This window comes from Lissotriton helveticus, chromosome 12 (genome assembly GCF_964261635.1).
Source record: "Lissotriton helveticus chromosome 12, aLisHel1.1, whole genome shotgun sequence".
NCBI lineage: Eukaryota > Metazoa > Chordata > Amphibia > Caudata > Salamandridae > Lissotriton > Lissotriton helveticus.
In genome coordinates, this window is record NC_136073.1 from 685,811,013 (window position 1) to 685,834,863 (window position 23,851).

At 46.4% G+C, this 23,851-nt stretch overlaps 1 protein-coding gene across 2 annotated transcripts in view; it reads left to right on the forward strand.

The window, feature by feature from the left end:
• FCSK (fucose kinase) overlaps positions 1-23,851 on the forward strand; it is a 1,128,763-nt gene that overhangs the window by 1,006,918 nt on the left and 97,994 nt on the right. For both annotated transcript variants that reach the window (XM_078671586.1, XM_078671587.1), the window contains exons 18-20: positions 14,620-14,847; positions 17,797-17,940; positions 18,995-19,114. In XM_078671586.1, the coding sequence (XP_078527712.1) occupies positions 14,620-14,847; positions 17,797-17,940; positions 18,995-19,114 (492 nt within the window). The remainder of the gene's footprint in view (positions 1-14,619; positions 14,848-17,796; positions 17,941-18,994; positions 19,115-23,851) is intronic.

The window sequence follows — 23,851 nt, forward strand, 5'->3', positions numbered from 1 at the left end:
TATATCGAGGGGTTAAGACACCGCAATTTACATGCCCACTTGATCATCGCGGTGGTGTTTATCGGCAGGGGAAATCCTCACCTGTGGATCTGCACGCCTGCCGAGATTGCTGCTTCGGAGTGATGCGCCTGGATACAGCCGTCGCTCTGTCGACCTCGTCTGCGGCCGGCCCCTCCTACTCGAGCCCGGGGCTTCATCTGGGGCCTAGATACGAGACCTGCGCCATCAGGGACGCCGCGCGGTACGGCTTGGCGGGCCGGACTGCTGCAGCCGCTCCCGCTGCCTGGGGATATCTGCCGCACGCCTGCTGCCCCGCTGCCATCACTGCGCCATTGGCCCTGCGGAGATCGCGATCGGCTGGACGGGCGGTGCTGCTGCTGACGCACCGGCTACAGGGTGAGGAGTTGCACGGCGATAGGCGCGGCTGCCGCTGGCGGGAGGTGAGAGGCGTATTTGTCGGCGGCGGAGCTTCTCCCCCCGCGTGGCTCCTTGGGGCACCTGGACTGGGTGAGTGAGGTCGCTCATTGTTCCGCCGGCCGCCATTTTGTTGTCTCAAGCGGTGGAGGTTCTCCGTCACCTCGTCAGGCACTGCTACGCTGCCACCTATTCCTCGTGTGAGGTGGCAGCCTGAGTGTGGATGCTGTGAGAGGAAGAAGGCAGGCTCAGGAAATGATGCTTGTGCCCCATGTCCAGCGCATGGCCTCTGATTGACTGCCCATTTAGCTGTCCTACTGTTGGGAGGAACATACTGCTGAAGGCTTTACTTCATCTGGAGTGACCGTTTCACTATAAAACGACATGCCCACGCTATGCAGGCTGCTGCTGGGATGGAGTCGTAGAGAAGGTTTTCCTGTCTGTGGAGTGGAGAGGTCAGGCGTCAGCTCCCCCCACCATTCCGGTGCTACATCCTCAGCCGGTTCTCACAGCCTCAATTTGAGTGGAGCATTGCCAGGAGACGGTCATTGTGCTTGTCCGGTTCATTGTGCTTGTCCGGGGCCCTTTGCAGCTGCAGCTGGGCACGTGGTGGCCGTACGTGCCATCTGCTGCGTGGAGGTGTGGACTGCGTCCTTGAGGAGGCCTAGAACAGTTCGCCCTCTGGGGTGCTGGTCCTGCCGTGCCTTCTTGCGTGCCTGCGGCCATAGTAACAGCGTTCTTTGGTCATGAGAAAGCCAGACACCAAGCAGCCCAAAATCAGCTTTGAGCAGCGCCGATCCACTAGACATATGGAATCGGGCTCAGAGTCGTCCACAGGAGTGGCAGCGGGGGCACCAAGAAGATCAAGGTGAGGACATACACTCGCTAATGCTGGAAATGCGTTCTAGCCTGCATACAATCTACAATAAACTGGATACCCTGACTGCCGAGATGGAATCGGTGAAGACTCAGGTGGAGTCCATGAGCATCGGCTAGATGTCCTTGAAAATAAACAGTCTGACCTCCATGACTTCCAGGTTGAAACTAAAAGTCAGCTGTCTCAGATGGATCGCCTCTTATCCGTGATCAGAGCCAAGAACGAGGATTTAAAGGCTAGATCGCGTCGGAACAACCTACGCATCACTGGCATCCCGGAGACAACGGCGATCACGAAGATGGAGGTGTTCGTAATGGAATTGCTGCAGGACTTGTTTACTGCTCATCTTTTGCCGATGTTCGTGGTGGAGAGGGCCCGTCGTACTCTGGGAGTCAAGCCGCCTGTTGGTGCCTCTCCACGGCCAATCCTGGCCAGATTATTGAATTACCAAGATCGAAATTTGATCTTACGTCAGGCTCGTACCATGGGGCAGATAACACATCAAGGCAACCAGATCGCCTCCTACCCGGACTTCACCCCTGCGGTTCAGGCGTCAAGACGTGAATTCTTACCAGCGAATAAGATCCTTCTCCAGGCACAGGTTCCGTATTCTCTCCTTTACCCTGCCAAACTCAAGGTCTCCTATGAGGGCACTGCTCATTTCTTCACGGACGCCAAGTCTGCTCTAAAGTTTGCTAAACATGTTGGTGGCAGGCGCGGTAAACCCAATCCCAGACCAGATGCAGCCTCTTCGCTACAGCTAAGTGATAATGACTGATTAGATAGTGCTTGTCACTTTGAACTGTTGAGAAATTGATGATGCTCCTGTTCCTACCAAGCACTGTTGTCTTGTTTGCAGTTTGTATGCCGCAGGACATCTTATGCTCATATAAGCCTTTTGTTAAATGGTTAGATATGATGTTGCAGGTACCTGTTAAATTGGTTCGCTCCTATTGGTCTGCCATCAACGTTTTGTAATGCCCGCATTTATCTTCCGTAACACTATGTTTCATTGATGCATTTATGTCGGGCTCCGTATTGGGAGGTTGGGTCGGGTGGGAGGAAGAAGCTGTGCTATATCTGATGGCAATGGCAGGCTAAGTTAAGATGCTTCTGTCCCTGGCCTGTACGCTACCCTACTTTTCACACTGGTTATGCTGCGGGGCTTGCCTCTTGCAGTTTCTTGGCCACCCTGCTGTGGTAGGGGAGTGGACCGTCTCTCTCTCGTCCCCATGGGAAATTTCCCTTGCAAATGTTATGTTGTGTTTCATGGGAGGGGGTCATGCTTCAACCTGATTGGGGGGTTGAGGTGGGTGGGGGTGGGGAAGGGGGAAAAGTCTTTTTGTTTTTTGTGCATTGCCAGCTAACAGAATTTTAATTGCCATTATGCCGAAGTTACACACATACTGAGCCAGTATTGTTCTATATGTAGAGTTACCGTCACTCACGAGTTGAGAGTGAATAGCCTAACATGGAACATACGTGGTCTAAATGACAATAGGAAGGCTAGATTAGTGCATGCTTATCTCACCAGGCACAATATTGATCTCTGTTTATTACAGGAAACACACCTTCGGTCCCAATCTTCCGCCAAGCTCCGCAACAGACGATGGGGCGAATCGTATGTATCCACCTACTCGAATTACTCTCGAGGGGTGGCGGTGCTGGTAAAAAAGGGTCTGGATTGGAGGGAAAGGGAAATTCACGCTGACCCGGATGGCCGTTACATTATTATGCTGGGTCAATTGGGGGGCACTTGGTTAACCATTGTTGTGGTCTATGGACCGAACACCGCTTTCCCCGAATCTTTTTCAGATCTTTGGGCCAAGGTCTGGGCCACTGGTTTCACTATGGTTTTGTGGGGAGGTGACTTTAATGCCATCCTTGATGATAGTTTAGATAGACAGGGCTCGGCGAGAACGCACCACCCTGTGTCTAGTAAGGTCCTGAACACTTTTCTTACTGATGGTGACATGGTCGACATCTGGCGCCTCCGTAATCCCCTGCTCAAAGAAGGCACATGCTTCTCTGGCCATCACCGTGCCTGGTCCCGTCTTGATTATTGGCTGGTGTCTCCGGATGTGGCTAGCTGGGTAGTCGATATTGAACACTTATCGAGGACCATTTCTGACCATTCACCTTGTCTGTTAACATTGTTTCTCCCTGGTACCATATGCAGACAATTCTCCTGGAGACTCCCCCAGCACGCACTTCTTGATGAGGCATTTAGGGAGGAGATACGCTCTGACATTGTAGATTATTTTGCGCTCAACACAGGCTCTGTCGATACCGAAGCCTCGCTGTGGGAGGCGTTTAAGGTGGTCATCAGGGGACAGTGTATATCCAGACAAGCGTGATAACTTAAAGCTATTAGGCACACCCTTTCCGCCTTAGAGACACAGATTAAGGAACTAGAGAAGAGGATAAATATTGACTGTGACTCACATCTCTTAGCGGACCTCAAGGTCAAGCTGTTAGAATACGAAGAAGAAGCCCAGAGAGAAGTGAAATTCTTGGGGAAATATTCGGAAGCTCGCCGGTATGGCGAAGGCGACATACCTGGTCGCACCCTCTCAAGTATGCTGCGTGCCCCGCGCTCTATGGCCTATGTGCCTGAATTAGTGGGCGAGGGTGGTAAGACGATTCGGGGCTCCTTAGCTATTTTACAGGAGTTCTCTTCCTTTTATGCTCATTTATATACAGCCACGCAGAATGAGTGCCCAGAGGGCATGCAGGAGTTCTTGGACTCCCTGGCCCTTGTATGGTTCAATGATCGCCATAGAGAGTACATGCACTTACCCTTCACGGTCGAGGACGTCACTGATGTCATAAATAGCCTTCCCCTTGATAAAGCCCCTGGTTCCGACGGTCTGACCACCGCCTTCTACAAAACGTACGTGGCAGAGCTTGACCCCAGACTCTTAGCAGTATATAGGGAAGCGCATGAGGCTGGTATTTTACCAAGCTCCATGCGCGAGGCAGTTATTGTCACCTTGCTAAAACCAGATAAGTTGGACACTGATCTCAACTTCTATAGGCTCCTACCACTCATCAACGTTGACGTCAAACTTTTGGCTAAGTTGATAGCGGATAGGCTACAACCTTTACTTCCCACTACTGCCTTGCCGGATCAATCGGGATTTATTCCCGGGAGGTCTACCTCGCATAACCTTAGGACGGGGTTTTCCGTTTTGCATTATTTACATCCCGATGTACAGGCGGCGGTGGTGTTCCTTGATGCGACAAAGGCTTTTGATTCACTCGAATGGCCGTTCCTATTCAAAGTCCTGGAGCGGATGGGCTTCGGCCCATTTTTCTCCAATGGATTAAGCTATTATATACTAAACCGATGGCTAGGATCCGGGTGAACAATGTTGTGTCTGACTCCTTTCCGATTACACAGGGTACGAGGCAGGGCTGCCCGCTCTCACCCTTGCTGTTTACCATCGCGATGGAGCCATTGGCTGCACGCATCCGGCAACATCACACTGATAAGGGGATAGGTTTTAGGGCGCGCAGCTTGTTGATCTCGCTTTACGCGGACGACATAACACTATATATTCATAAACCCGAGCGTCAGCTAGACACAGTGTTGCGCGAGTTCATCAAATTCGGCGGGCTATCTGGGGTGAACATAAATTGGGCAAAATCAGTAATATTTCCCTTAACTGACAACACCAAAGCGGTGACCGCGGAATTCCCAGTCAAAAGGGAGCAAGTTCAAGTGAAATATTTGGGTGTTTGGATCAGTCGTAACCTACAAGACCTTTGGAATCTAAATTTTGGGATGACTATGGTTTGGTTAGAGGAAAAAGTAGCATTATGGTCTAAACTTCCGCTTTCACTGGCGGGCAAAATTGCACAAGTAAAAATGATAATCTTGCCTACATTTTTATACCTTTTCGTAAATTTGCCACTGATACTAGCCCGTTTTTTAAGTCACTGCATACTTCGTTGGTCTCTTTGGTCTGGGCGAATGGTCAAGCTAGGGTGTCTTGGGCCCTTTTGTCACTGCCAACGGCTCAGGGGGGGATGGGCGCGCCGGACATGAAACTGTACGCACTCTGTGCGCAGGCGCAATTCCTGCATTACTGCGTACATCCAATGCCATTTCAGCCTCATGTGGCGGTGGAGGCAGACGCGGTTGCGCCTGTCCCTCTTAAGGTCGCCATCTATCAATCTTATAAGCGGCCTAGAGATGGTATTGACACATCTGAGACCCTGCGGTGGCTTTGTGATGGCCTACGGAGAGGGGCGGGCGCACGGGTTTTGTACGCCCCCTCTGTTACACTTGCGAACAACCCTATGTTACCCAATGTAACGGATGAGTTAAGTGATAGAGTCGCACAAACGTTGTCTTTGCATACATTTGCTGATCTATACCCTATACCCGGGTGCAGAAGAGGGCCAGTCGGTGCCCTTTGGTGAGGCCTTTTTGGATCACAAACTCCGGGCCGCATGCAGGGCACTACATGATGAATTCCCCTCTCAGCCAACCCCGCTAAATGCTCTGGAAAACCTCTTGCAGTCAACATCTTCGAGGAAACTTATTACTAGATTATACACTACCATGCAAAAGGATGCCCCTGCGACTACTTTCAGTGCCCGTCATAAATGGTCTGTTGAGTTGCCTTCCCCCTTGACTGATGACCAGTGGTCGTATTGTTGTGCCCAGATGACTGACCTGTCACCCAATTATAAACTTAGATTAATTCATTTCAAGTTTTTGCACCGCTACTACAGAACACCCATTAGTCTTCATAGGATGGGATTGAGGGAGGATGACTGTTGTTGGCACTGTGGAGTAGAGGCTGCCACCTTTTTCGGTCCCGCTGGCGTTGCAGCGCGAAGCGCTGCCGCCAACGAGACTTATTGTCACCGTGTTAGCCTCCAAGGGAGACAAACCTGGACACAGGCCTGTGCACGAGCCGATTCAGGTCTGTGAACACGCTTCACAGTGAACAGCTTGTGCGCGTTAATTAGGTCTCGCTAGAGACCATGGACGCGCACCTACAGGCACACACAGGCGCACACGCACACAGGCACCCCCCCCCACGCACACACACACACACACATCCCCTCCCTCTCACACACCCCCACACTCACCGGGCTCTTTGCGTGTCCTCGCAGCAGGCAGACTCGGAGGTCGGCGTGTCTTCTCCGGCAATCTTCAGCGTGCGCCGATGTGCACGCTCACGGCACTGCATCTCGTGCACTCTCACCGCGCCCGGCGTTCCTCACTCAGCTTGTTCTTCTAAAGTACCCAGCACAAACCCCTTCCTGAGTGAATAATTGAACAAAGCTATACTAACCGTACTCAAGCCAACTGCTTTACACAACACGGACCAATTGGAATTCCTCAACTCTGTAAAGGCGCCCAGATTGAGAAGAGACCTCAAGCTCGTGAAATAACACACGTAAGCATGTTACCAATGGACGACACGTCTTTTGAAAACATCATCTGAATATACCACTGACCAGGAGGAAATATTGAAACATAATGCTGCTCTGGAGACAACCATTGGTTGGAAGCAGTGGGTGCCTTTGCGTCCTGCTCTGAGGCCCTTAGTGCTTGCAGGCTTTCCCCGGTGTTTGTGCGTCTGATTTTCCCTGTTGTCAGAGCCCTATTGTCCGATACACACTCGTTTCCTGGTCCAGCTGTGGAGACCCGGAACGGATGCCACTCGCTGAGGTGAAGTCAGCACCGCCGCTGGTTCTCTGTGGCTGGTCCTGCGTCACTGGTGACCCCTCGTGTCCTGCGTGCCTGGTGACCTCTTGTGTCCTGCCGCTGGTTCTGCGTGCCTGGTGACCCCGCGTGTCCTGATGCTGGTCCTGCGTGGCTGGTGACCCCTCATGTCCGGTTGAGCAGCGCGTGCAGAGAGCAGGGCGTTCCCCTCGCTGCAGGCCCACCCTTCCGCCTGCAGCGCCTCTCTGCCCGGGGACAGCAGTGCGCTTGCAGATGGTGCCAGGCCGGCGGTGGTCGTTCTCCCAGCTCTACACGCTTTCCTGAAATGAGGGCCGGCTCGGGGCTGCTTCTTCAAGGGTCTTCAGGACCACCGTACTGATTGTGTATGACTGACTGACGGGCACCCAATGGAAGGAAAGAGGAGGATTGCTCACTTCGAGGCAGCACTGCACACTTCGCGGCACTAGGAAGGAGTTTTATAAACCTGGAGGTGAGCTCCCTATTGTTTTTTCTTGTCTCGATTGACTTTTTGTTGTTGTTGTCACCAACACAATATTGATAATTTTAACAGTAGGGGAAGATGATTGGCTGTTTTTCAAACAAGTGCCCATCCGTCCATACCACTCTGTAGTCTAGGCTCGCTTTAGGATGGAAGTTAGATTGAGGTGGTGCTGAAAGGGCTTTCATTTAGTGAAGTCATCATTTAAGGGGAGTCGGTGGATTAAACTGTTCTCTAAGCGCTGCGTTAGCCGCACTCTGGTTTTCTGCTACATTAAATATCTGCTGACTTTTTTTGTGCAGCCATAACTTAATTTGGGCAGACATAGTTGGGTGCCTAATATGGAATAGTACCATATAATTGTTTCTACTTTAATATTCCCTGTTAAATGTCCTTTCAACTTTGGTACGTCCTTTGTATTTATTTATTTGTAAATATTTCTATCTCCCACAGCTGCTTTGCATACAGTCGTAGGTCGCTAAGCGTGCCTCAAGGGGAGGTTGGTGTGATAATGTGAGGGTGAAGCTGTTGATCACCTGAAGACAGATTATGGAAGCGCCCTGGCGTTTGCGCTTATTTCTTGCTTTCTGTGGGCATTTCCATATTGCAGAAGGGGCTACAGACTCTTGTGCAACCGTGCTATAATACACATTACGCACTGTGAAAGGGGCATTTCCTCATGTGCATGGGGAAAAGGATGCACATTACACCCATAAGCATGGATGTAGCATAACATTGTATTTACCTACGGGGTGTCGCTTCTTTCTAAAGTCTGGCACATCTGCCTATTAAACAAGCATTTACAATGCAACGGTCTCACCTTCGCAAAAGTTAGAGCTATTGGCATTGTAAATGTCCTACTTTTTAGGTTTACGACCCGTCAATGCGCATGCGCATTGAGCGGAGCGAGACTATAGGGGCTTAAACAGACTTTAACTAACTTTCGATTTGATGCTGTGCCCTTGCGCTTTTAGGCCAATGCGCAAGCGCATTGACCTAAAATGCGCGTGCACAGCATCAAATCGTCAGCCATCTGTTGCCCAGCTTGGTGCCGCTCCACCCGCTGCGGCATCAAAGGCTTTCACGGCCGGCCGGCCGTGCTTTCAGTTTGACGCTCCACCCCCTGCGGCATCAAAGGCTTGCTGCATTGTTTTCATGGCCGGCCTCCGGCCGTGACTCGCATTTCTCCTTCCTTCGTGTCCAGCCCCCCTCCCAGCGCTGCCTTGTTTGTAGAAAGGCATCAAGCCTTCCTTTCACTATTTAGTTAAAGATTATTTCTACTTTCGTTGTGCGGTTCTAATCAGTCAGTTCTCCCCTAGTTTCTGCTGCTTGCCCAGCTTTAGGTAATCACGTTTTATTATGAGATTATAGAATTTACTCCTCTCACACTGAAGGGTGCTTGAGTGAAGTTCCGTAGTGTTACTGAGTAAAGTCTGACTAACTAACGGATGACGATCACGCACTAGTGTCAGCAGGTGTGCACGAGTGGTGTCACCCCTGCTTCAGCCGTAAAATCGCCCCGCAGACTGCTCAAACAAGCATTGAAAATGCAATAGGTCTCACCTTTTATTAAGCGAAAGCCATTTAATTTGCTAATGGTATCGTATCGCAAAGCAAATGGCTTTAACTTAATTAAAGGCAAGACCTATTGCATTTTTAATGCTTTTTTTTTTACCGTCGTGCTCTCAGCCCCCACCCGACCTTCTGTTCACCACACCCATCCAATTAACAAACCAATAACCCGCCCACAGACAAGACTTACTGGCTTTGCCAATGCTTGTATTTTCCAGCAGTTCAGCCTTATTTCTAGATCAGGCCTTTGTGAAAAGAAACTTTAAAATTCCAGTCCGCTCCCCTTGTTCAGCTTAAGTCCTCCGGTGTCATGGCTGATTACCTCCTCTTCACAGTGAGTAAGTGTAAACTGATGTTTCCCAAACAGACAGGCGCGTTTGTATGCCGTTACACAATGCAGTAAGAGACATGATGCAAATCTCCCCCGAATGATGCAAATCTCCCCCGAATGAATGCAAATCTCCCCCGTATGAACTAGTATGTTATAAATGTTATACATTTTTAAAACCTTTTTTATCTTTGTACTAACATGAGAGTTTTAAACGTTGTAGTAATTGAATCTTATCTGTATAATATTTGTGGTCCTCAGTGGAGTACCAAAGCAAATAAAAATAAAACTTGAAAACTTGACTTGACTTGACATGCTCCATCAGGTTAATGTGTGTAACTTGTGAACTGGTTTGGGAGAGGTGCACATTCTTAAATTCTTCAGATGCGGGAGCACTTTAATACTCGATTCTACGGCTGCGGCATTTTCCGCATAATTATGGATTTGCTGCACTCGACACATAATACATCATCTTTTAAACAGTTTTCAGAGTTTCATTTAAAAAATATATAGGTTTTTTTTTGTGAAAACTGATTTTTGAGTGCATATCAAGCATATATTCTGCAACGCTCTGAAATCCAGAGTCGATCACCGCCATCAATAATATCAATATACATGCAATCATTTTTTTTGGGTTCACATCACGACAGTAAAACCATAAACAAAGGATGCAGGTCAAGGATACCCCAAACTGGTACCTCCCCCCCGTCCCCCCACCACCCACAACCCCCTCCCCCCCTTGCGCGCTGCCACCCACTCCACAAGAGAAAACATTTTCAGTGCACAGCGTAGCACATGCACTGGCAATTGCGTTGTATTGTCCAGGTAGTCCGGCTAAATCCGAGGCTGGTCTGCAGTGTCCTCCGGAGGCGGGTCCAGTTCCAGACCTGGATAGTCCGCCCACCTTTTCCAGACCCTATAATGTTTGAGCGGGCACCCCCTAGCCTCAAAGACGGGCTGTTCCATCCCCATACAGAAGTCCATGCCCCTCTTCCAGGCCGCTAGAGAGGGAGCCTGGGGCGCCTTCCACGATTGCGCAATGTCTCGTTTAGCCAAGGTTAAGCCCAATAGGAGCAGGTGGCGCTTGTACCTGTTGCCACCCACCCCAGCCATTACATGCAGTAAGGTCAATTTAGGGTCTCTCAGCAGCACCCACGCGAGGACCTCATCAAGACACTGAAGCACCCCTGTCCAAAATCCAGTGTCCTGCACTCCCACACGGTATGGACAAGCGTACCAACCTCCGTCCCACATCTGAGGCAGTCCGGGGTCGCAATTAGACTATATATAAAATATATAGTTTTGAGCTTATACGGATAAACAGATAATACAACTCTGCCACACATGTTGCTGGGCAGTGGTAGACCTTTTGGTAAAGTTAACTGGCCGCCTTTCTGTTGCTCATTGCTGTATTTGGGAGTTAAACTGCAACTAATGAGGTTAAACCTTTCCCCAGATAGAGTTAACATGTGCAAACATGTCAACGTGTTCAAGTAAGGCTATAATGCCACAAATGGGCTGCTTAAACTGCATATTTAACCTTTTCTTGCTGCAGAATCCCATTTGCTCAGAGGGTATCAAAAGGCTATGAGGGATAATCGAAGATTTCAGTAACAACTTTGAGTAATGAGGCTAAAGGATGAGTTCCTTGTAGTGGCCACAGAACACCGAGGTCACATATTTCAACAAAGTAGGGGCTATTTTTATCCTTTATAATGCACAGTCACACCAGGGTTGGATTAGGATTAAAAATCGGTCCGGGCACGCTAAATAAAAGTAGCCAAAATGTGCATATTGCCTTTTTGCAAAACACTGCTTCAGGTGATGTTTTAATTTTAAAAAAACAAGGGGGGGGTCTCTTTCAGTGGCATGTTTTCTAAACTTTACTTAGATAAATAAGCATTTAAAAGCAATAGGTATAGCTTTTAATTAAGTTAAAGCCATTTGCTTTGCTATATAATACCATTAGCAAATCAAATGGCTTTAACTTAATAAAAGTCGAGACCTATTGCATTTTCAATGCTTGTTACACATGGCATGGGACTGTCCGATCATTTCTGAATACTGGTATGCAATATTTGAAGCCATAAACCAAATCTTAGGGCTATCACTATCTCCATCCCCGTTACTGGCCCTGTTGGGCTATGTAAAAGGCACGCATGTTAAAAAGCGAAAATTGCATGCGTTTTTATTGCTCTTTGCCAAGCGCCAAATAGCCCAGATGTGGGGCAGGCAGAGTAAACCCACCACTGCAAATTGGATCAGAGAGATCACCTATGGTCAAACGCAGTTAGCTACTTTTTGGGACCTTATGCCACCTGCTTCTAGGCCCAAGGACAAATGGGGGCCCTTTATTGATTGGGCGCGGGAAAGGTCGGGCGCATCTAGCGGTGATACTGATCCGGCGAGAGATGCTGGGTCGCATGAGGGTTAAAGTCTGGCCGAGGTAAATGTTATTGATATTGTGTTCTGGTTTGCCATTTTCCAAGCACTATGTGATAGTAATCCTCTACTATAGGCTCAGTGGGCGATGGCCTTGTTTCTACTTGTAAATGCATATATTCTTTTTGAATTGAGGCTTACTGATGTACGGAAATTCTCTTGTCTCCTGCTCGGTTGTGTATTCTTGATCTTGTTTTCTTTTCTGGTATGGTCAATGCACTGATTTCTTTTACTTTTCTTTTCCTTTTTTTTGCACTTTATTTATGTATCCTTTATATGCTTTGTATTTGTATTATGGTGAAAATCAATAAAGAAATTTAAAAGAGGGTAAAAAGGAAAAAAAATAAAAGTTTTTTTGCACTAGTATTTATGATGTCTTTTCTTTTTCTTTTTTATACAAATGAATTTTAATCGAGGGGGGCTCCCCTCTTAATATGCTGGTTTTATATTTCATTTGCTCTGTTACCGGCCCATTTTTAATGTAATATGTTTAGGAGTTTTAGACGCTCTAACTTTAAGCACAGTTTTTAACTTTATCATCTGTGATGAATTGTATTGTTACTTGTTAACATTTTGTATTAATTGTATAGGTACTTGGTAGTGGGCTCTGTTTCGTGTGCTTTTTAATTGTATTGTATTGTTATGGTATTGTTGTATACCGAATAAAGTAATTTGATGATGATGATGAAAGTGCTCTGGAAATTCCGTTAATTCGCGCACTGCGGCTTAGTAAAATAAATCAAAACCCGGGGGTAGACATGTTAAGGGTGTGTTGGCTAAATCCAGAAAACTTATAAAGAAATCGCAATAGGCCTCGCGACCACATCAGAGCCAAAACAAGGCTGATTACATAATTGTGGCAACTGTTGCACAGAGACAAAGCTTTCAGAAAAACGCAATATGCCTCGCAGACAACCAGGACAGCAGTCACAAACGAGGCTTAAGTCTTAGTGAAAACATCTGTCCTACGTGATCAGACCCCAGCTACTTCAGGATTTTGCTAAAAACCAAAAACAACTACTGAGGGTGGTGCAAGCATATGGGAACCTTCGAGGTGATGCATGCAGAAAGGAACTCGCTCTGGACTAAATGAAAGTGGCCTGGGGAAGTGCCTTTCACATTTAGCTGACAAGCTTAAACAAGCTCTCGGCATTGCGTGGCGGGGGGGGGGGGGAGAAGATTCCTTGTGTTTAAGAGCTTGCAGGAGGAGCGGCTCCTTTAACAAGCTCTCGGCATTGCGTGGCAGAGGCGGGGGAGCGGAGTCCTTTGAAGTCTGATGCCGAGGCTCTCAGGCTGACAAATGGTGTGCTATGTGCACGCGCCCGGCACGCATGCACTGTAGGCAATCCGCCTAGAAAAGCCTTTGGGTGCATTTTTTAAAGCCCCTACATAATATCTCGCCAATAAGCATTGCTAACACAATTGCTTAGGTGAGACCTAAAAATGAATGGGACCATGTGTAATGTAACTAGTGTTCATGTAAAGCACTCCAATACCTTCGGGTCGAGTTCACGCTATATAAATCTGTAAAGAAAATCCATTGAAAAAAAGTGAGTTGGGACACAATGTGGGCTTGGGGAACAATTACTATGCAATGTGTACTGAGACATAAAATCATGCAGAATGTGAGCTTTGGGAGCAATTACTATGCAACATGTACTGAGACATAAAATCCTGCAGAATGTGAAATTTGGGAGCCATTACTATGCAACCTGTACTGAGACATAAAATCCAGCAGAATGTGAGCTTTGGGGAGCAATTACTATGCAATGTGTACTGAGACATAAAATCCTGCAGAATGTGAGCTTTGGGAGCAATTACTATGCAATGTGTGCTGAGACATAAAATCCTGCAGAATGTGAGCTTTGGGAGCAATTACTATGCAATGTGTGCTGAGACATAAAATCCTGCAGAATGTGAGCTTTGGGAGCAATTACTATGCAACGTGTACTGAGACATAAAATCCTGCAGAATGTGATCTTTGGGGAGCAATTACTAATCAACGTGTACTGAGACATAAAATCCTGCAGAATGTGAGCTTTGGGGAGCAATTACTATGCAATGTGTACTGAGACATGAAATCCTGCAGAATGTGAGCTTTGGGGAGCAATTACTATGCAATGTGTACTGAGACATAAAAATCCTGCAGAATGTGAGCTTGGGGGAGGAATTTCTATTGAATGTGTACTGAGACAAGGATTACTGCAGAGTGTGAGCTTGGGGGATAATTACTGTACTGCAATTAGTGTAATGGTTCTTGATTGTGCCAGTCCCTTCATTTGGGAGGAACATATATATATATATATATATATATATATATATATATATATATATATATATATATATATATATATATATATATATATATATATATATATATAAACTACCTAAGCTACCATTTAAAGAGAAGCAAACTATGAGTGTTCTTTAGGAGGCCACCTCTCAGTAAGCGAGACGGAGTAAAAAGGGAAGACATGTTGTAAAATAAAGCATAATGCAGCATCATCAATATCAAGAGGATGGATTGGGCTGAATGATTATTTCACATCCCTTATAAATTTGTTATTATTCACCCTCACCCCTGTCCATTTGTGAATATATTGTTCTTGAAATTCTGTTTAAAATGTCATTTTAAATATTTAATTATTGCTTATTTTTAAAATTGCTGAAAGAAAGGAATAAAGGTATTCCCATAATGTACTAAGGTTGTTGACTTCTGACGTGGGAGCCAATTAGTCATGGCTCGTAGAGCGAGAACGGTTATAGCTTTTTGACATTGCCACTGCTTGTCTGTTTTCTAGGTGGGTGGAGTGACACCCCTCCCATTACGTATGAGCATGGCGGTGCGGTAGTGGACATTGCCATTCTGGTCGATGGGCGCCACCCAATCGGGGCACGAGCACGTCGTATTCCCGAGCTGGAACTGAGGCTCGTCAGTGCCAGTGGGGTCCAAGGGTCAGAGGTTGTGTCAGAGGTGGTGTGCCGGAGTTTGGAGGACTTGCGTGACTACTGCCAGCCTCACGCTGCAGGTAAGCACCTGAGCGAAGACAACAGATGGGACTGTTGAGGCTACGGGGTCACAATCTGTGTCAGGCATGAATCTGGGAGTAAGGAGAGTGGGCAGTAGAGTGGTAGGACAATGGGGCCTAGCTGTCGGTTCTGGGGGATCTGTATATGAGGTGGGATTGAAGACAAAAGAGAAGCCTTTGTTACCTGAGGTTTGGGGAGGGGGCAGAAGGGATCAGTTGACAGAGTGGCATCCTTTTGTGATCAGAAAGAGGAGGACAAAGGAACCACAGTATGTGGTAGGTGTAGTTAATAGTGAGAAAGTGAGAACAGCATGGTAGAAGGCAGTGAATGGTCTGATACACTGACAGACGCTTGTGTTTACCTCAAGGATTGGATGCCCAAAGACTGGCTTTGTGTGGAACCTTTACTTCTAGAACTTCATCACTTTGTCCCGAGGGCATAAAGCCTTCTGTCTTCGCGATAGGCTGACTTGGACATTGATTGCTCATACATAAGCACATGAATAGTCTTTCAGCTCTAGTACCGGCCAGTTTGGGGCTTTGGCATGGGCCTACAATGCCTGTCACAGCCAATACTCGACAGCTCAGAGAACCGCTCAGGGATGCACAGTGTTTTTGTCTTGGCCTGCATGGCTCACAGACTGGCTCTAGTAGACATAAGTATCAACCTTCAAATGAACCTCAGCTACTGGACATAGACTTTACTGGACTTTTAGCAAGTTTTTAAAAAAATACTTTCACTTCACTCCTCCATAAACATTTTCCGTCATTTGCATGAAGAGGACTAACTTCTTACTCATTAATCCTTGCAAATAAGGGATGGGCAAATGTGTCTCCCAGGCAATTCTACCTGCCCTGCAGGGGGGGTCTTCTGAGCCAAATATTAATTAAACTGCAAAATACTGCTCACTTTTGCAGTTTTATTTTGCACATTTTATTTTAGTATTTCTAACTGTTAAAAAAGTCTAAATCATGTAAACCAAACACGGATTCCAAATGACCCACCTGCTCAGTTATCGCATTGGCACCCTGGCTGGAATCCTTATGCAGCTCGCCTGGGACAGCGATGAAAATCTGAATCCTGAACAATTCCTGAACAAATTTCAGGGAATAAGGGAACCCTCAACAGAGCCCCTCTACCGAGCTCCCGGGCACTAGGATCACCAACTGGTGGAAATCCCTGCTTGCCCACCCCTGCACACCTCTTTCTGCCGGTCCCCACCGGTTCAGGCAATAAAGAGGTCTGAAGCCTGATCTAACGCTGCAGCCATCAGCGAGATTTCTCAAGGAAACTGGATGAAGGATCGGAGACCCGCAATCCGAAACCAAAAGTGCCTGGGTCCCGGACACAAGGATAACTGGCACACGGTGGAAATCCCTGCTCGTCCCCTCCCGCCACGCCACGTCTGTCGTTTCACCACTGGACCACCTTCGAAGTAGAGCACAACAACATCCACTGCTTCTGGGCCAGCACTTCAGAAAATAGGGAAAGGAAGGAAATAGATACATTATTTTATAGTTTCTGTTTTGCTGACATGGCTGTTCACAGTGACAAATAAGTAATATAATTTATTAGGAAAATCAGTAGCGAGAACATCAAATCTGCATAATTTGATGACAGAGACTAAATCAGAAATATAGAGTTTCTCAGATGTAGGACTGGGCATCTCTTGTGATTGGAAATGTAGTATCACATCTTAGAGATTGTAGTGAATAGAGTGAGTGAAATACAGCACATTTGACTGCTTGAACTGAATAGTTCTTAGCGTACTATAGCTATATAGATCCTTTCTGTCTGTAGAATTGAAAGGCACTCCAGGTGCTAATCTACTCCATCCTTGCAGCACTGGGGCCTGTGTGTTTGTCCTATTCTTCAAGGAAAGAGGACCAATGAATGTGCTGTTGTCCAGATGATGGTGACCTTGGAGAACAGTTTTTATTGGTGCCCGTATCCACCTTTCATATGATTTGAGTGACCGATTGTGCCAGAGTCGTGGCATCCTCCATGGTTTAGGTCTGTGAGATTCAGTGCGTATGGAAGACATTTACTTCTTTGGGAGAGAGTGGCCATTACCCCATGCATGTTATTACCCAGATGTTTAAGATAGTGGTCCTCTTTCATTGCATGTTGCCTTTGGTCCCGCCTATCTCAAGATTCTTGAAGATCTGGATGTCCTCGTGATAAATTGTTGCTCTCAGCCATTCAAATGTTTAAGGGTCTGAAAGACGGGCATTGTTTGGTAAGGGACATTGTTGTGTTCTGGTTTGTCAGTGTCCAGGCTGTAAGGTCTTTCATCGTAAACTGAGAGTGTTCACCATCCTCAACAGTGCCGTTGTCCAGGTTTTTCATGGTGTGTTGGTCTTAAGGTGAGCGTTGTCACTTATTTTCCTTATGCTGGAATAACTGTAAATAGGTAAGACTGAGCCCTGGTGTCCTGTTTGTCATTGTCCAAGTGTTAAACGTTTGGTCATCCTTACAGTAGACTAGTTTTTACAGCTGAGGCATTATGCAGGATCTGCGGGTCCTATACGGAAAGGAGGACATATTTGTAAGCTTTGATGTCTCCAGTGCACACGTCCTGGGTATGAAGATCTGCCCATCGCTGGGTGAGTGCTGATTTTTACTACCATTGTTTAGATGTTTGAGGGGGTGATCATTTTGGAGAATTGGTGAGTGCTGTCCTCTGCTGTTGATGTTTGCATGTAGAAAAGTCTGTCTGGGTGTCTTCCTTATGCTGTTTAGTTTAGGGATGAGACTCAAACCCCTTCTTGAAACTCGGATTCAGTGTCCATGTTTTTTGAAGTGCGATCGTCCTCGGGTGGGAGCCAGTGTTTCTCTGTGTGGTCGTGTTGGGAGGTGTTTGAAGACCTGCTTGTCATCACATAGAAATGTCACTTTTCTCTGCTCTGACAGTATCATTGTGCTAAAGTCACTGTTTTCCTTTGCAGCGGCTCTGCTGAAAGCAGCTTTCATCTGCTCAGGAATCGTCACATACCACTCCCAGAAGCCCCTGCAAGCACAGCTGGCTGAAGGCTTTGGAGGAGGGTTTGAACTCCATACTCGATCTAATCTGCCCCATGGATCCGGCTTGGGTATGTGCCGCTCATACAGCATCATAAGACGGGGGTACAGCTTGATGATTTCCATAGAGCCTTTCTGTGGCACATGGTTATTGGAAGTACCGACAGGAGAGTGAGATCAATAGTGTCGCTAGTATCCAGGTTTAAGCGGATGCTTTGATTGTATTACCCATAAACCCATGCTGATGTGCGGATTTTGACAGTTGACTGGTTATGAAGAGATAGTTGAAGGCTGACCTGGCCAAGTCCAAGAGTGATGTTTTTCTGCACTAATAGCCCACCATCAACAAGAAAAGTTAAGTTGGAACAGTCATGGGTGCTGTTGTTTAGGCCCTGTTGAGGGAGTGTCCGAACCAACAAAATATTGTCAGGTCGGTATTTAGTTAAGCCATGATCCCAACCTACAAGATATACTCCGTGATCCAATGCAATTATTTTACAAATATTTGCATGCAAGATACCTAGATTATGAAAGGTAGATAAGCAATTTATCTTTCAGATGATGCTGTGTTAATAGTGTTTGTCAAGTTTTTAAACCGCGCAAAATAAGCCTAAGAGGCCAAACATAAACCGAGAACAAGCGTAAAAAATTACACAACTACCAAACATGATATAAATAAAATATACTCCAAAGTTTCACATTTTTGCTTTTTTTAGTTAAGATTTTTTGTATTCCTTTAAGTGAGTTGGTCTCTAAGATGCCTACCAACTCAAGCAACTTGTGATCAGTGTCAGGAAATGCTTAGAAATTGCAGTGCAGAAATAGGCGGACAGCGAGTATGTAAATATTGCAAATGACAAATTCCGGAAGCCATCTTGTTCAATGAGACCTGGAACCTACAGGCAAGGTGTTCTTTAACCCTAGCCACACCTTTTCCCACTGTCAGTGTCACTTCACACAGTAGTACAAATCACAGATCCTTACATGAGAATGAGGTGGTAAGGGTCTTTGGCGGGGTGTGGCGTGAGGCGTTCTCTTCCTGGAAATCTGTGACTCTAGAATTTGGGGTTCACGTTACAAAAACATTTGACCCTCTTCCTCCTCTCTCTTTTCAATACCCTCCAGGCACAAGCAGTATTCTGGCTGGGGCAGTAATGGCGGCTCTGTACCGAGCAGCGGGGAAATCCTCCAGCACAGAATCGCTCATCCATGCGGTGCTCCACCTGGAACAAGTCCTCACCACAGGTACTGTAAGAGTGGGAAAAGCATGGCTAGCGTGCCTGTTAAAATCCTTGTGGATTCCCTTTTCATTTACAAGTGAATCTTGGTGTTCAACATACCTAAAACTGTTCGCAGTGTCACGACAAAGCCAGACACAGTGAGAGACCCCTTTATCTGTAGGGGGCATGCGAAATCTTTGTCCAATACGCCATTCACGTCCTCGAGTATTTTTATATTGGCGGTTTTGCTGCTACAACCTTTAAATGAATCCACATTGGCTGGGTGCTAAAAATTGCAGTTTTCTAAGAAATAGTTGAGCTGTACAGAGGAATAACATTTTTTTTTAAATCCGAACCAGAAGAGGTTTGTAACAGGTCGCTAGTTAATAGGGATTGGCTTGATGTTTTTAAAGCAATGGGTAACTTAGCCCACTTTAGAAAGTCTGAACCTCATGTTAGAAGACCACAATAGTACACAGGGACAAGTCTGCAGGTAGTGGACGTGTGAGGGCGCCTCTGGTTACAAGTATGAGTAAAAGACGTATATTCAAGGTGAGGGACCACAACACCATAACGCACAGTCCGTGTGCAACGGATCCCACAAGCGTATCTCATTGCTCGATTTCAGTCCTTTTCCTCAGCAGCAGTGTATAACACAAAATACAGTGGAGATTCCCAACCTGAATGGAGAATTAAGTGGAAGGGGAAAGAAGAATTTGACACTAAAGGCAAAGATGCCGCCTGTGATTCCGGGCAAATCACTTAGGGCCAGATGTAGGTAAATTCAAATTTGCGAGTCCTTAATAGCGAATGTTACCGATTCGCTATTTAGGACTCGCAAAATTGAATGTAAATAGGAATCGCTAAAATATTAGCAATTCCTTAACATTCCTTAATAAAGAATCGCTAATTGAGATTTGTTAATAAGGAATACCTACCCATTCATTCCAATGGGCTAGGAGGCCCATAGGAATGAATAGGAAGATAGTCACTATTTGCGATTCGGTATTAAAGAATCGCAAATAGCGGGAGCTATTTCAAGGGTGCAAGGGTGTCAAAAGGACACCCTTTTGCACCCCTGAAATGTGCATGTGTGCATATCTGGCGCACATACATGCCCTAAGGGCATGGATGTCTGCCACATGACACTTTTAAAAAAGCAAAAAAGTGCTTCTTTAAAGGAAATCGCTCGTTACCACCAACTTGAAGTTGGTGGTAATTAGCGATTCCTTAAGGCTGAAGTGCACATTTTTTTGTGCTACTTACATTGCATTTAAGGAATCGCAATTTCCTTTTCTTTTTTTTATTTCAAAAGATTTTATTAGAAGAATTTGTAAATACAGTACAGATAAAGTGAAAGCAATACTAGTGTCGGTGTACGCCGGTGATGTTACAGCAGGCGTCTCGCTGGCATGATTGGTCACATGAACATAGGATGGACAGTCAGAGACTTGGCGTATTCTGTCATTGGTGGACTTGTATATTGCCCTCGAGGGGGAGAAAGAAAGCGGGGAAAGAGAGAAGGAATAGAGGACAGGATGGATAGGGTTGTTTTTAGCTGCTTACTTGTATGTATGTATGTATGTATTTATTTATTTGTTAAGCGCGGCTGCCACCCAAAGTTTCCAGAGTTTGCTCTGTAGGGAGGCTGTTTGTGGGGTAATCTTGCCCTATTGCCTGACTATGGAGGTTTGTGCGAGCTCAGGTAGTTGTCTAAGGAGTGCCACATCTCGCCCTTTGTGGTGGTGTTGGGTGATTGTTTTGATGGTATGTTGTGTGCCCCTCTGAGGAAGGTGATCCAATTGAACCAGCTTTTGAAGGATGCTTTCCCTGTGTCTTTCCAGTTGTTTAGGATAGTTTTAACAGCCGCTGTGAGCAGGAGATCGCAATTTCCGATTCCTTAAATGCAAGAGCAAAATAAGGAATCGCAATTTTGCGATTCCTTATTATGAAAGTAGGTTTTAACTCACCTACATTGCTCTCAGCCAAATACCGGTCGGTAATGCAGAAATTATGTGAATTTCTGCGTTACCGCTCGGTATTTGGCCACCTCATCTGGCCCTTAATCTCCTCTGCCTTTAAAAAATATTGCTCAAAGTAAAAAAACAATAAAAGCGCTAAGACGCAGCCAGCGTTGTCTACATCATAGCGCTTTTAAAACGTTTTTTTACTTTAAGCAGGGGTGAAGGAGAGGGACTGCAGAGACATGCACTCAAAAAAAGAGTTCCTGCACAACAGGAGCCTGCAGTGGAAGGACACTGATCCCTGGAAGCAGTACTTGGTTGGTCCAGGCGTCATGGAAGGACCTCAGGGCGAAGTCTTGAAGCTTGGTACAAGCCAGCCGCCACTGTGTTGAGCATGTATAAAAGCAAGGTCTTCAAAATGACGCAGTTGCTTCCTGAACAGGAAGATATGCTAGCTATAATTCACCCTTTTGTCGATGAACACCCTCTCCTCCCCAGCTCCCTGTTTATCGAGCTATAGAGAGCCTTTAGCCTCACACGAATAAGGCAAAACCTGCAGTATAAGATTTTGTCTCCCTAGGTTGAACACATCTATGGCCCCTATTATGAGTCGGGCAGAGTACAATCCTTGGGTAGGATACGATTCCGCTCGATCACACATTACTCAGTGTTCCCGCATCTGGATTTTCCAGGTTTTGGGACACTTGACACATGTGGGTAGGCCAGAAAATCCTGCAGGTAAAATTGCTTTAGGTGTGAGCTGCAATTTGGTCTCTGCCTCCAACTGACCCTATTCTAAGGCACAGAGGGAGCTTGTAAGAGTCATCATTCCACATTCAAATCCCCTTTAACCCCTCCCTACACCCCGCCTCACAGTAGCCAACTGCTCAGAACTGGTGGTAAATGTGAGCGCTAATTCCCATGGAATTAGGAATTCCATTCAGTATTTTGCAGTGAAAAAATGGGACCACAAAGACATTTTCCTTTCCTTGCAGATTATCTCATAATTGATGGATTTCCGTGCCGAGACAGTATCTTGAAACATCAGTTCTAGCCACCCAGAATCTCGCACATCAATTTGCCATACTCCTAAATGGGCCTTACGTGGTTTGTCGCTTATGTTTACTTCAGTCTGCGTGAGCTTTTTGATTTATGTGGTCAGCAAAATATGTAAACCGAGAGAAAAAGACAGCTAGACAGAGAGACACGGTCTCTATTCACAAGATAGTTTGACATCACTCTTACCTGTGCTGTGCACGAGGGACGGCTTCATTTGAGCAGCACATTGTGAAAACCCAGCAGTTGAACTCAGTTAAGAGCACTGGGACTTACTTAAGGCAATTGTATTCACAAGTGCACTGATGGTGGTGTGGTTACAGTTGTACATTTTGCATGAAGGAACTGTGCCTGCAGCGGGAGCATTGCTAGCTGTAAGAGATGCCTCGGCGGAGGGTAGTGGCACTTGGCCTTCTCCAGGCTCTTCCACACTCCCACACAGGGAAGCTCGCCTCCATTTGGCTGATATAGGGTCATCCAGTTTGCGCAACTCTTTCTGCATACCACCCAGTGAGCCATACCACAATTTAAGGCTGCCCCAAATCTTGTACTTGTGTGGACAGGCTTTAGATTTAGAATCCCAGCTAAAACAAATACGAATTTTAAAATTGACCAATAGTAGGCAAGTAAGCCCTGGTTGTTTAGGTCTCACCTAGCGTTAGCAGTGCGCATGTGCCACTCTCGCCATGCAAGGGCCTTTTGGAATCAATATGAATTCCAAAGCGTGCACACGGACGGACAGAAGATATGCACGCGCGGCGTGGGAGTACACATGACATCAGATAGGTGCCGCCGCGGCGTTTCTGCACAACGCGCGCATGACGCCCTTCCGCTTGTTTTCCTTTTTGTGGTGGGATCATGCAGTGTCTTTTTTATTATGCTTGGATTGTCTCTGGATACCCTGCAGTTCATTTGCACTTTGAGGATGAATGTGATAACATTGCCTTTCATCCCTGTTGATCTCACCGCTATCCCCAAGCTCTTACAGTGAATCAAAGCGTTGCTTGTTATTGTTGCAAGCAATAAGAGTTCCTCTTTGGAGTGGAAGGGGTGTGCACAAGCCACGGCTGTGCAGAGGCATCTAATAAAGCAAAAATCTTGCTTTATGACTGCTGATAAAACAGCTGCTTGTGTCCTCGGTGAGTTTTCAGCTTCGGTCTACCTTTGACACACAACGCTACTCCCAATTCAATTAATCTCCCTGTGCCGTGCTGTTTTAGTCTTTGTATACTTTTTCATTTCCCCCCTCTCACTTTGCGTTCGGAGCCCACCCCTCACTCTCTGAGCACACATGCAGCTTTTCCCTTCCCCCTCCCCTTCGCATGTGCATCGAGTGAGGCAGCAGGGCCAAACATCTCTCAATGCCAAACAAGCATTGAAAATGCAATAGGTCTCGCCTTTGATTAAGCTAAAGCCATTTGCTTTGCTAATGGTATTGTATAGCTAAGCAAATGGCTTTAACTTAATGAAAAGCAAGACCTATTGCATTTTTAATGCTTGTTCATTAAGTTATGGTTTTTTTAGGCTCGCCTAAGCAGCGCTTGCGCTGTCTCTTCGAGTCATGCTGTATTCAGGATAGGGGCATTAAGCTCCGCTCACATTCCGTCCATAATATGTCTGAACTGGGTGATGGATTCAACCCAGATCTGTGGGTGTGTGTCTGAAAGTTTCAGTGCTCCGTCCATCATCTCTTTGTGTTTGCTTAACTCCTAACAAGCTCCATACGTTTTCGCTTGTTTAGT